The sequence below is a fragment of the Berghia stephanieae genome, chromosome 6, assembly GCF_034508935.2.
Source record: "Berghia stephanieae isolate SIO BIC M18660-M18661 chromosome 6, UCSD_Bste_1.3, whole genome shotgun sequence".
In the NCBI taxonomy this organism is placed as follows: domain Eukaryota; kingdom Metazoa; phylum Mollusca; class Gastropoda; order Nudibranchia; family Aeolidiidae; genus Berghia; species Berghia stephanieae.
The window spans coordinates 31,911,114-31,923,719 of record NC_088365.1 but is presented as its reverse complement, the minus strand read 5'-3'; the positions used below and the strand labels follow the sequence as shown (position 1 = coordinate 31,923,719).

At 35.8% G+C, this 12,606-nt stretch overlaps 1 protein-coding gene across 1 annotated transcript in view; it reads left to right on the top strand.

Moving 5' to 3' along the window:
• Positions 1 to 12,022, top strand: part of LOC144974862 (MAP kinase-activated protein kinase 2-like) — a 30,764-nt gene extending 18,742 nt beyond the window's left edge. Inside the window, exons 6-9 of the mRNA XM_078918235.1 lie at positions 592 to 667; positions 1,321 to 1,445; positions 7,003 to 7,169; positions 9,397 to 12,022. Of these exons, the coding sequence (XP_078774361.1) occupies positions 592 to 667; positions 1,321 to 1,445; positions 7,003 to 7,169; positions 9,397 to 9,534 (506 nt within the window). The 3' untranslated portion in view covers positions 9,535 to 12,022. The remainder of the gene's footprint in view (positions 1 to 591; positions 668 to 1,320; positions 1,446 to 7,002; positions 7,170 to 9,396) is intronic.
• The last annotated feature ends 584 nt before the right edge of the window (positions 12,023 to 12,606 follow it).

The window sequence follows — 12,606 nt, the reverse complement described above, 5'->3', positions numbered from 1 at the left end:
AGTAAGATTGATGATTTCAGTGGTCCACACCTCATACCGTTGCATTCTTGATATTTTATTCTTCACCCCCCCCTCCCTTATTTAGTTGCTCCGTTGTAATGACAACTCTCTATAACAAACATTTTTTCTAGTCCCAACCATGTCATTGTAGAGCAGTTGTACTGGTAAAATCCCAAGAGGAAAGATGTGTCTCTTTATATTTTACATGAAGTAATAATTTTTATTGTTCGTAGTATGATTTTGTTTGAGTTTGTCTGATGGACCGATGCAGTTTCCTCCTTTTTGACAAATTGCCATTATATTATCATCACTGATTTTAGGCCTGTATATTGGCAACAGATATGTATGTACCTTTCCTTTGAAATATTGTTCTCTTTACTCTATATATAATTTAGACAATTCAGTTCTAATAAACTCATATGGTCCTCATGAATGATCAATATGCTTTGGTTGTCTTCTAGTTTTCAGACCAAATACCAAAATGCCCAAACTAAATTTAGATATCAATTTTATTAAATTTCAGATAAAATTTTTTAAAATCGTGTTTCGTAGTACTTGAGATTTCTAATTTTTATCATTATATTTCCACAGCCCCAGAAGTTTTGGGTCCTGAAAAATACGATAAATCTTGTGATATGTGGTCCCTAGGAGTCATTATGTATATCTTGTGAGTTTGTTTATCCTTTTTAAAAAAAATTATACTCCTCTTTATATTTTGTTCTTGCTCATTTTCTTGTGCTTTTTTTTTTACCTTTCAGTTTTTTTGCCCTGCCCCACCCCCCTGTCCTTTCTGTGGGTAATTGTTAGAAATAATAAAATGAGGCTTTTATTTTTCTGTTTAAAGTTTTATGTAAAAATAAACAATTGCATCTTTTACAACAATGAAGAAATTACACTCACTAACAATAAAGTCAATTCATTCCATATGACAATAAAAATTTGCATTGTCATAATGATCAACATTTCATGAACATGGGGGAAGTTTCAAAAAGAGTATCTCGGAGATGATGTTAATGAAGATGAAATACACTTAATGTCTCACATCAGTCAAATAGGTGGCAAACTCCACCTCATTTATTCTAAGATAGTTAACTTTGCACAAATGTTTGAGAAATGATTATACTTATTTGTTATTGTTGTGCCAGCCACAATTGGTGAACATCAAACTCTATATGTTCAATTATAATGAATGTCTGATTTGAATCCAAGTTGTACTATTGTAGAGTTGTTTGTATCTACCATTAACTTCCTTATTTCTTCCTGAAAGACTGTTCTTTGGTCGTGTTCATGATGATTTAATCCTTTTTTCCCCCCACCCAGATTGTGTGGTTATCCTCCCTTTTACAGCAATCACGGTGCAGCCATCTCACCCGGTATGAAGAAAAGAATACGCAATGGACAGTATGACTTTCCCAATGCCGACTGGGGTGTTGTCAGTCCTGAAGGTAGGAAGACATTTTTATGTTCTTGAGTAAGTTCACTGTCACTCTTACAGAATAATTTGTTGTTCAATGGTCCCTGTATAATAACTAGCCTCTAATATCCTGCACTGGAATCAGAGACAAATAACAAACAGCATTCATAGTTCAATGTCAATTAATTTAAAGGCAGAGACATGCTGTCCGGATGGACAACGATATTAAATCATTTTTTGTAGGGCGATCTGTATGAATGTTTATATACTACATTCGTAAGATATATTATCGTATTATTAGCATTGGGGTGTGTATCTGTAGAAGGTCTCCATTGTAAGACAATATGATTAAAGATAAAAGGTACTCATGTATAGTTAGAATAATAAGTGGAGTGTTAGAGGGGATGTATAGTTAGAATAATAAGTGGAGTATTAGAGGGGTGGTTTTAATGTAAAAAATTCTATATACGAGAGCAATCAATTGTCACATGCAGTTGGCTATTACAAGGTGGAGTAATATTTGGTGAACTTTGAATTCAGATTTAACTTATATTTATATATTTTTTCCTTTTTTTAATGCCTGAATTTGGACTTTTCCCCACCTCTTTCAAATTTATTTACCAGTCTTTATGAGGAAAATGACAAATGTCTCTGTTTTTAACATCTATTTGTATTCTTGAAATTTAGATTTTAACAAAGACAATGTCAACATGATACTAAGCTATTAGAAACTGTGGACTGTAACAAGTAATCAACAAAAATGAATATAATAGCTTTGAAAATGAACAAATATAAAATACCAAACACGGAATGTTTTAGAATCAAAAAACTTCCTCAGGCAATAACAAAAACAATAAAAACATTTAATGTATCACTTAAAATCTAGACAAACTGCCAAAAAGTTTTAGTATGTCATTTTGGCTACTTCAATCTTGCAATGTCCAAAAATATTTTGCCATCTGTCTGGATTTTAAGTAATGTTTTGATGTTTCTGTTGCTTTTGTTATTGGCTGGAGATGGGTTTTGAGCCAAAACTTTTCATATCTGGTATTTTGTTCTTTTTTTTTTGAAGCTGTTATATTCATTTTTGTTTTTAAAAAAATGCAGATTTTAGGTTTGTTAGTTGTGGATGAGGTTTAGTATCTTGAATCAAAAGTATATCCTGCTTTCCATGACTCAATTGTTAGAAAGGATTTTGAGAAGTGACTTAGATGTATTGCCAGAAGATTGTTGGGGAAAAATAAGAGTACATTGCTCTGTTTACATATATTTTATATGGTGGCATTTTTATGCACATCCGTTGGAGGTGTACAAAGACGCACCGTTTTTATGCACCTCCGTTGGCGGTGATGGTAAATTAATGAAAATGTTGCTGTTCCATGAGGTTTAAATAGTTTTAGATTGTAGTTTAGTACGCTGCTTAGTGATTACCATACATTTATACAATGATAATAAATTAAAGAATAATAACAAAATTTAAAAAGTAAAAAGAAACATGGCACACAAATATTGATCTCAAATAAATAAATAATTTTAGAAAATTAAAATCGAAGTTTTTTAAAATCATGATAAAAAGTTTTTGAAAAAAAAGAGAAAAAAAACAAACAAAAATGATGTCTTTCTCAATTAAAAAATTTTTTTTTTAAATGTCTACAATGGGAATCGAACCCAGTACTTTCAAGGTTAGAGTCTGACAGCTTGTCCACTGCGCTATGGAGCCACCTGACTTCATCACATTTAATAAGGTCTTTCTAAAACATTATTTTACCTTCAATGCAACTTCTATTTTCTGGTTTTATATTTCGCTTTTAAAAATTATTATTTTTATATAAATTTATTAACAAAAACATCCTACAGATGTCACAATATAACTTTCGCCATGTCCAAATACAGAAACACAATATCGCTGATGAAATTGGGCGGGATGCGCATGCGTGAGGGAAGTGTATAAAAACGATCCGTTAAGATACACCGTCAACTGAGGTGCATAAAAACACTACGATTTTATATCATCATCATCATCATTGCCTTTTTCACCCTGGGTCAGGGTATAGGCCACAGACAAACAGTTTCCATCCTTCTCTATCCTGAGCCAACTTTTTTATCTCATTCCAGGTCTTACCACTTCTCTGTATATCAGCTTCTTTAATTCTTCTCCATGTTCCTCGTGGCCTTCCCCTTGATCTTCTGCCCTGAGGGTTCCAGTCCAATACTTTCTTTGTTATAGTTGAGTCATTCTTTCTAAGCGTGTGTCCAATCCACCTCCATCGTCTTCTTCCTATATCCTCTCCCACTGGTTTCTGCTGTGTTCTTTTCCATACTTCTTCATTTTTTATTCTATCCATCCATTTTATTCTGAGTAGCTTACGCATGCACCTGTTTACGAAAATCTGTACCCTCCTTATACATGCCTGTGATGCGTTCCAAGTTTCACATCCATACAGTAGGACAGACTTCACGTTTGAGTTGAAAGGTCTTAGCTTTAGCTGAAGGGAGATATCTTTAGTTCTCCAAACTCTGTTCAAAGATGTGAATGCAGCCTGTGCCTTTCCTATTCGTGCTTTCACCTCTGCTTCCGTGCCTCCATCCTTGTCAATTATACTTCCGAGATAGCAGAAAGTGTCTATATCTTCGAGTTCCTGATCTTTTACTTTGATCTGCTCCCTTTGACGCGTACCTATCCTCAAGACCTTTGACTTTGCAGGGTGAATTCTTAGACCAATTGATTCCGAGAGGCTGTTTATAATTGTGGTTTTTGCTTGCATCTGGTCCTGGGTGTGGGACAAAAGAGCCAGATCATCTGCAAAATCCAGATCATCCAACTGTGTCCAGGGGGTCCACTGTATCCCATTTCTTCTCCCTTTGGAGGTTTCCTTCATTAGCCAATCAATGGCAAGGATGAACAGGAATGGTGAGAGCAAGCATCCCTGCTTGACACCAGTCTTAATTTCAAAGCTGTCAGTAAGCTGATCTTCATGTACAACCCTGCAACTTGATCCTTCATACATTTCCTTAATGAGGTTTACTATCTTTTCAGGGAGTCCATAATGTGCCAGAATTTTCCACAATGTTGCTCTGTCAATACTGTCGAAAGCCTTCTCGTAATCCAGAAAGTTGACAATAAGAGGAGAGTTCCATTCTATAGACTGTTCTACTATGACTCGCAGAGAGGCAATCTGGTCGGTGGTTGAACGGTTTTTCCGAAAACCTGCCTGTTCGTCCCGCAGTTTAGCATCTGTTGCATTCTTAATTCTCTCTAAAATAATACGGTTGAAAACCTTTCCTGGGATAGAAAGAAGAGTGATGCCTCGATAATTATTACAATTACTGAGGTCCCCTTTCTTTGGAAGCTTGATAAGATGTCCTTCCTTCCAATCCTTTGGGAATATCCCGTCATTCCAGATTCTCTCAAATAGTGGGTGCAGGGCCTCAGCATTTCTATTCGCATCAACTTTTAGAGCCTCCGGTGGAATCTGGTCTGGTCCAGCAGCTTTCCCCCTTTTCATCTTGTTGATGGCACCCACAATCTCTGCTATCGATGGTGGATCACAGCTAATTGGTAGCTCATTCCTTGCAGGCAAAATTTCTGGCTGGTTGTCTGGTGGTGGTCTGTTCAGAAGGCAGTTGAAATGTTCCCTCCATCGTTCAGATTGAGCCTCTTTTCCAAAAATAGTTTTCCCATCTTTGTCTTTGACTGGTACCTCTGGTTTCCCATATTTTCCAGCAAGTGTCTTGGTAGTTTGATAAAGGATCCTCATGTGTCCTCCAGTCGCTGCTGCTTCTGCTTTCTCTGCAAGTCTGTTCATGAATGCTTCCTTGTCTTTCTTCACAGATCTTTTGACTTCCTTAGCTATGGCTCGATACTGCTCTTGTGCATCCAGTCTTGAAGCCCTTGTTCGGCTTGCATTCACTTGTTCCTTCCTTGTTCTCCTCTTTTCAATAAGGTCCAAGGTGGTTGGACTTATCCATTCTTTATGTTCCGATTTCTTTACCCCCAATACCTCGTGGCAAGTTGTTATGTAGACTTCCTTGATCTTTGCCCAATGTGGCTCTACATCTATGTCCTCCTCGAGCTCAGTAAGACGTTGGAATCTATTACTCAATTGTAGTTTGAATTCCTCATTCTTTTCCCCATCAAGTGCATTCACCTCGAATTTTCTTCTTGTATGTGATCTGGCCCCGTGTTTTCTGAGTCGGAGCTTAAGCTTTGCCAATAGCAGGTGGTGGTCTGATCCAACATCTGCCCCTCTCCGTACTGTCACATCTTCCAATGAACGTCTGAATCTACGAGAGATACAAAAATGATCAATCTGATTCTCTGTCACACCATCTGGTGAGACCCAAGTTGCTTTGTGGATCCTCTTATGGGGGAACACTGATCCTCCAATCACCAAACTGTTGAATGCACAGAAATTTGCAAATCTCTCTCCATTATCATTCATTTCTCCCATGCCATGACGTCCCATGATACCTTCATAGCCTACGTTATCCTGTCCCACTTTTGCATTAGCATCTCCCATCAATATGTTGATGTCTTTCCTTGGCAACTTGTCAATGACTTGTTGTAGCAGACCATAAAATGTATCTTTGTCCTCATCTGTTGCATCATTTGTTGGGGCATAGATCTGTACAATGTTCATGCTGATCTTCTTACTCCGTGTTGTAAAGGACGCCATGATGATCCTTTCTCCGCATTGTTCCCATCCTCTCAGTGACTTCTGGGCAAACTTGCTTAGAATTATTCCTACTCCCTGTGTATGAATCCCGTCCCCTCTCCCTGAATATAAAATCTTCTCCCCAGACTTGAGGTGTTTCTGTCCGGATTGTATCCAGTGGGTTTCGCTTACTCCAAGTATATGCAGCCTGTATCTTCTCATCTCAGTCACAACTTGAGAGCTTTTTCCTGCTTCATACATGGTGCGAACGTTCCACGACGCAATTCGAAGCTGCTTGTTTGGCGAAGACGTCATCGGGTCAGCAGAGTCCTTTCGGCTTTGTCTGTTGTCCTTCATAAATTCTGTAATTCCAGAAACTCTTCGGTCGCCCAAGCTAAAAAAAGGATTTAGTTTGTCTGTCTGTGTTTCTGTAACAGTTTGAGTTTAACGGAAAGGGGTGTTAACCCTTTGCCACCCCCCAACCTGGAGGACCAGGTGACTCAAAGATGGGGGAATCACACACCATTAGTCGCCTTTTACGACACGCTGGCTTGGCGTTGGGCTATTCTTGACCCTCTCAGTTGAGGGGCCCCGGACACCACACGGGGTACGATTTTATATGCTTCTTCTCAAAAACCTGTCAAACAGATTTCACCTGACTTCTAGACATTTGCTCAATGTGACATTTTGTTCCTTTTTTTTTTTTTGTGGAGAGAGACATTTGATATTATATTGTGATCAGCTGTCTTATTGCTTAAATAAGACATAATTTTATCTGTGGATTACATCTAGTTTTTGCTGTTTGAAACTTGCCAAATCTTATGCATTGGGGGGAAAAATGCAAAAAGAAACAAATCTGTTGAATTAGACAAAAACTGAGAGTTCTCATATGGTGAAATTAATTTCCATAAACATCAATCATTTTTTTCTCAGCCAAAGACTTAATTCGAGGGTTGTTGAGGACGGACCCTGACAAGAGGTTGAATATCGCAGAGGTCATGCAGAACAAGTGGGTCTCTGACAACACCATGGTACCCCAGACACCTCTGATGTCAGCACAAGTCTTGAAGGAGGAAGAGGATGTTTGGATGGATGTTCAGGTTAGAATTTTGCCATGTCATAGCATTTATATAACAGCAATCCGGTCTTTGTTGTGTACCCAAAAGGTACCAAGTTTGATTCCCCAACTGTGCTGTGTAGCCTTGAATATGACACCTCACCCAGCTCTCCATGTGGTGCTGCTCTACCACTGGGATACCTTGGGATAGACCCTTAAAATAGATAAGATAATATATAAAAGGCTCTTTATAAAGATAAAGACAAGTTTATTTATTATCTTATTTATTTTTATCTCCAACATTTTCATAACTTCCCATTCCTTCCTTTGGTTTTCATTTAAAAACATTTTTTTTTTTTACTTTCTCATAATAGTTTTAATGCATTGATGTATACCACATGAAGAATGTCATAAAAACCCATTGAGACAAAGTTTTGCCAGTTTCTGTAGTGTCAAACTGACAGTAACAATTGCTTTTCTAACCTTTGTTTGAGGTGTTGGTCTATGGCAAAACGCTTTCTTCTAGATCAAACTGAAATCCCAATACAGTCGACTCCGGATAAGACGATGTCCAGGGGAACTGAAAATAAAATCGACTTAACCGAAAATCAACTTAACCGGAGTGTAACCAAATGAGCAAATAATATTAATGTGTGTAAATAAAACAAGCCCATCTAGAATAAGTATGACCCTTCATGTCGCGCTTTCCGCTGATGTTGCTTGGTCGCATCAAATTGACCATAGAAGTAGAGGTCCCTGTAGTGGTCATCACAGGCTCCTACCCGCAATAGCCCCAAAGAGAAATCAGAATACATAAAAAGCGGTATTTGAGATCAAAAAGTGGAATCAACTTACTGTTATTGACTATTGACATGCTTTAACAACAGAAAATGTAATAGACAATCCAAAAGTACACAAATGATACAATATAAAATGTGTAAAAATGTGCAGATTGTTTAAAGACTAAAAGGGGGTCAAATAATAATAGAGGACACAGGCCTTTGCAATCTCAGAGCAGAGCATTGAATGGGTGGATTTAATCTTGTCAGGACCCCCCCCTCCCAAACACACACTTAATTAAACAAACGCAAGTGCGACACACACACACATACACACAGAGATCGCTGGAGCACAAATACACAGGGCTAAAATTAAAAAGGGAAAGAACCTGACTGTACAAAAAAATACTACCGATTGGAGCCAACATATGATATTACCTAGGCTAGGTCATTGACCTCACATATTTGAGTCAACATAATAATAATACTTTGGTCAACCCCCTCACTAAATTATATTATTATTATTTGACATCAACTGCACACAATTTGAAGGGACTAATCAGACACACACAATGTGTGTTGATTGACCAAAGGAGATGCTGATGCCATAGCTCACTTTTTAAAATTTTTACTAGAGATTAAAAAATTTTTTTTTTAAATGTCCTGGATTGGTAAGCTGAAAAGTGGAATGTTTGCCTTGAATGGGGAATGTAGACCAACTAAGTGGAATTATTCCGCGAAAAGGGTAGGGGCCTCAAAGTTAAGATCATGCTTCTTGTAAATCGTCGAAACAGAAATGACTGGTATGCCAATTTCCTCAGACTTTTCAACTGCATTAATCAACTGGATCTTTCAGCGATAGGTTTGTCATTGTAGTTGTAGACTTGACTTGGAGTCTTGATAAAATTGATACTAATTAAGAGGGTCTTAGGGCCTGGGATTAGAACAAAATTTTTTTTTTTTAATCTTGAATTTGAAGTTGCGACGATGTAAAATGTGAGATGGATAAATCAAAGCTATTGGATGCTACTTATGTACATTGAGCACGGACACCAGGCAAAGCACCTAAATCACATCGGAGTGCGCCAATCGTTCGCGGATATTCTTAACCAATGAAAATTCTTACTTGCAACTTTTTTAACCAGTGGAAATATTTGTTTATTTGTGATTTTATTGTGGTTATGTGTGATAAGAACATCGACTCGAGTGACATCGACTTATGTGGATTTTTTTTTTTTTTTACACTAGTGTTATATAGGAAGAAGGGGGAGAGACCAAGAAAAAAAATTGACTTGGGTAAAAATTGACTTAAGCAAGGTCGACGTATCCAGAGTGCACTGTAACTACCTATTGGACAAAGTGTAACAACTCAGAAAAATAAAATTTTTTGCTGTCAAACCAGGTCTACTTAAATGTGTGTAGAGTGCTCTATCAATTTAACTAATGCACCATCTTCTGGTTTAACTTCATCCTTAAATTTTATATTTTCAGGAGGAAATGACAAATGCATTGGCAACGATGAGAGTGGATTATGACCAAGCCCTAACCATCAAAAACCTGCAACAATCCAACAATGCCTTGTTGAAAAAGAGAATGAAGGAAGGGAAGAATCCGGGAACCTCCCTTTAGTGACCGATGTCTCTGCTTTAGCCATCCACTTAGGATCTACTTTGGTTTTATCATCTTATCACAAAGCACCAAATACTTTGTTTTAAGTCTTATTTATTGGTTAATAATGATGTTGAAGATGATTTTTATAATTCTTATGGAATTTTTCGGGGGTTCCGGTTTTAATTGAAATTGGTCGATCCTTTACTTTAATCTTCACCTTTTTTTTTTCACTTATAGAGCAGTGATCATGAAGCGACTGACATTTATTTGAAGCTTACATTGCATTGCTGTTACTGCGCTTGATTTAAAAGAGGTTGGGTCCACAATTATCAACTGATTGGCAAAAATTATAAGTCACCCTGCACTAGCTCACTTTCACTGTGACTGGCACCTGGTTTATTCTAATTTTCTTAAAATGAATCCTAAAGAAAAATTTCCCCTTGGGGATGAATGAAGGGAATTTATTTATTTATTTTTGAATATACATTTATCAGGTTAGCTGGACTATCAGTTGAAATAACTTGTGGAACACGTTGACTGATATATAAGGGTCATCATATCAACCAATAGACTAGCATAGACCCTAACATTCTCCCCCTCCCCTCTATTTTCTTCTGTAGTTGGTTAGATCTGTTAACTCGGCATGCTTATTTTAGAGAGTATACGCTTGTTTTCACATAATATAACTTGGTATAAATAAGTTTTCATTTCAATAAAGAGAGTTGTTATCATCATCTCCATCATCACCATTATTGCCAGTTCCTTCATTGTCATTGTCAAGCCATTACTTACAGGGTTACTAGTATTCCTTTGATCTTTAGTATTGTTTTCATCATCCTGCCTATGACAAGTTGTCTTTTATCCCAAGGCAAGATTTGAGTTATTATAAACTATGCTAAATAAAACCAAGCCCAGTGATTTCAAATTAATTTTTTTTCTTTTCTGCTTTTTTATCAAACTATTTTTTTTTTTATTAAAAAATAAAATAATTAAAGATTGGTTATAGATGTATGAATTGTGTTAGATCGTTAATAAAAAGAAGATAAATCGGACGAAATAAACAGAAGCAAAAAAAAAAAACCGAACAAAAAACAAAACAAAACAAAAAATAAGCAAACTAAAACGAACATTAATAATGATGATATATTATATATATATATTAGGGCTATATAATCAGGGTTGCTATGACGAATGGCTCATAGTGTTTGGTTTATCTATTAGACCTTCTTTATGTTGAATCATAATATTTGATTTATCTATTAGATCTTCATGCTCGACCATATTTTTTATTTCATGCAAGTTCTTCACTGAAGAACCTTTAATCTGCTGCTGGAGTTGAAGCCATGATCAATTTGATACTACAAGATATAAAAGACAAAAAGAAATTATCATTTGAATAGAACATTAAATTCAAGTGAAAAAGAATCCACGTGTATAATAAAACGGTTCATTTCTTTCCACAGACGAAAAAAATCTATTATCTCTGAATTGTTTTTGTTCTGACTTGTTTTCTGTAATTTTATTTGCTTTCCTCAATCAGAAGTTAAAAAAAAACAAAAAAAAAAACAACTTTTAAAAAGTTGCTAGGTTTGTTCTCAGTGTTGGTATTCATGAACAAATGAGTATGAAAACAATGTTGCCTGTCTGAGCTAAAAGTTCAAAGTTACCCAATTTTACTTTATTGCGCCAAATCTTGAATTTTCAGACTTAAATCGAGATCCTTTAAATCCCAACTCAGCAACTGAAAACAATTAAAGCTAGCTTTATGTCATTGTAGTATCATAATATTGAGTGTGGAATTTATTCCATTCATCAGCTTCCATCATCATTGTCAAATTGTCATTTGCTGTTGTAGCTATTACATTTTATATCATCCTCTAAAATCATACAAAGCATATTGTGGAAGAAGTGGATTTGGGATGCCAGGAATATATACGAGTGTGTTAATGACAGATTGTACAATTACTTTTATATGTCAAGCACAATTTTTATAAATGAATATCATTTACCTTAGTATTATGTTGTACTCGTATGATTGTATAAAGAATGGTTGAAGCTAAGAATAGAAGAAACTGTATGTGTGTGCACGTGTATGTGTAACATTTCAGTACATTTTATTTGTACATACATAAACTTTTATAATCATTTTTAGGTTGTATAAGTCTGTATCATACTATGTGGAACATTCTTATTTAATTTTTTTTAAAGGTTTGTATATTATTTCTTTTTCTTTTGATAATTTTAAAAACTTTTAAGAATGACTGAAAAATTAAGCCATCGATAATTCCTAATATCAAGCTTTGTACACCAAAGCCTGAATAATGATATTTACACTCTCCTGCATTTGCTTGTATTTCTGAAGAGGAATAGGAAAGTGATTGCATGTGTTTGTGTGTGTGTGAATGAGAGAGAGAGAGAGAGAGAGAGAGAGAGAGAGAGAGAGAGAGAGAGAGAGAGAGAGAGAGAGAGAGAGAGAGAGAGAGAGAGGTAGATGGAGAAACACAAAGGAGTCATGCATACCATACTCATCCACCCATTGATTGCGTAAGACTTGTATTCCATCCCTGGAACTGTGTATTTCTCTTCTTCATCTGAGTCTATCGTAATAAATAAAAAATCTTGATTTCAATCAAACGTTTTAATCATTTATTTTCTGTTCAAGAAATGCATCTATGTGTATTTATTAAAATGGTTTTATTTTGGAAGAGACATATTCTGCATATTTTCTAAAACTTCATTTAATGAAACCTATGAGTTCAATCTTTGTATTGTCAAAGGTCGAATCTTCATGCACTTTAAAAACTGTATGCATTGATAGATGTGTGGTGAGCTGGGAAAACTGCTCATCTGAATTTTCCGGATAGTGGAAAATTTTCCTTGAAACCCTTTGTCTCCCGTTCTTGGTTTTAATATTAAAATATTTACAAAATATATTTTACAGTAACCAAGTAAAGAAAGACATTAAACAAAAGAAAAAACAAAAAAACACTGAAATATTTTGGAAGAATTGTGAAAGATCAGCATACAATCAATAATCTGTTGTTTCTTGACACATGTCCACTGTGTTTGCAACACATTAAGTGATCATTA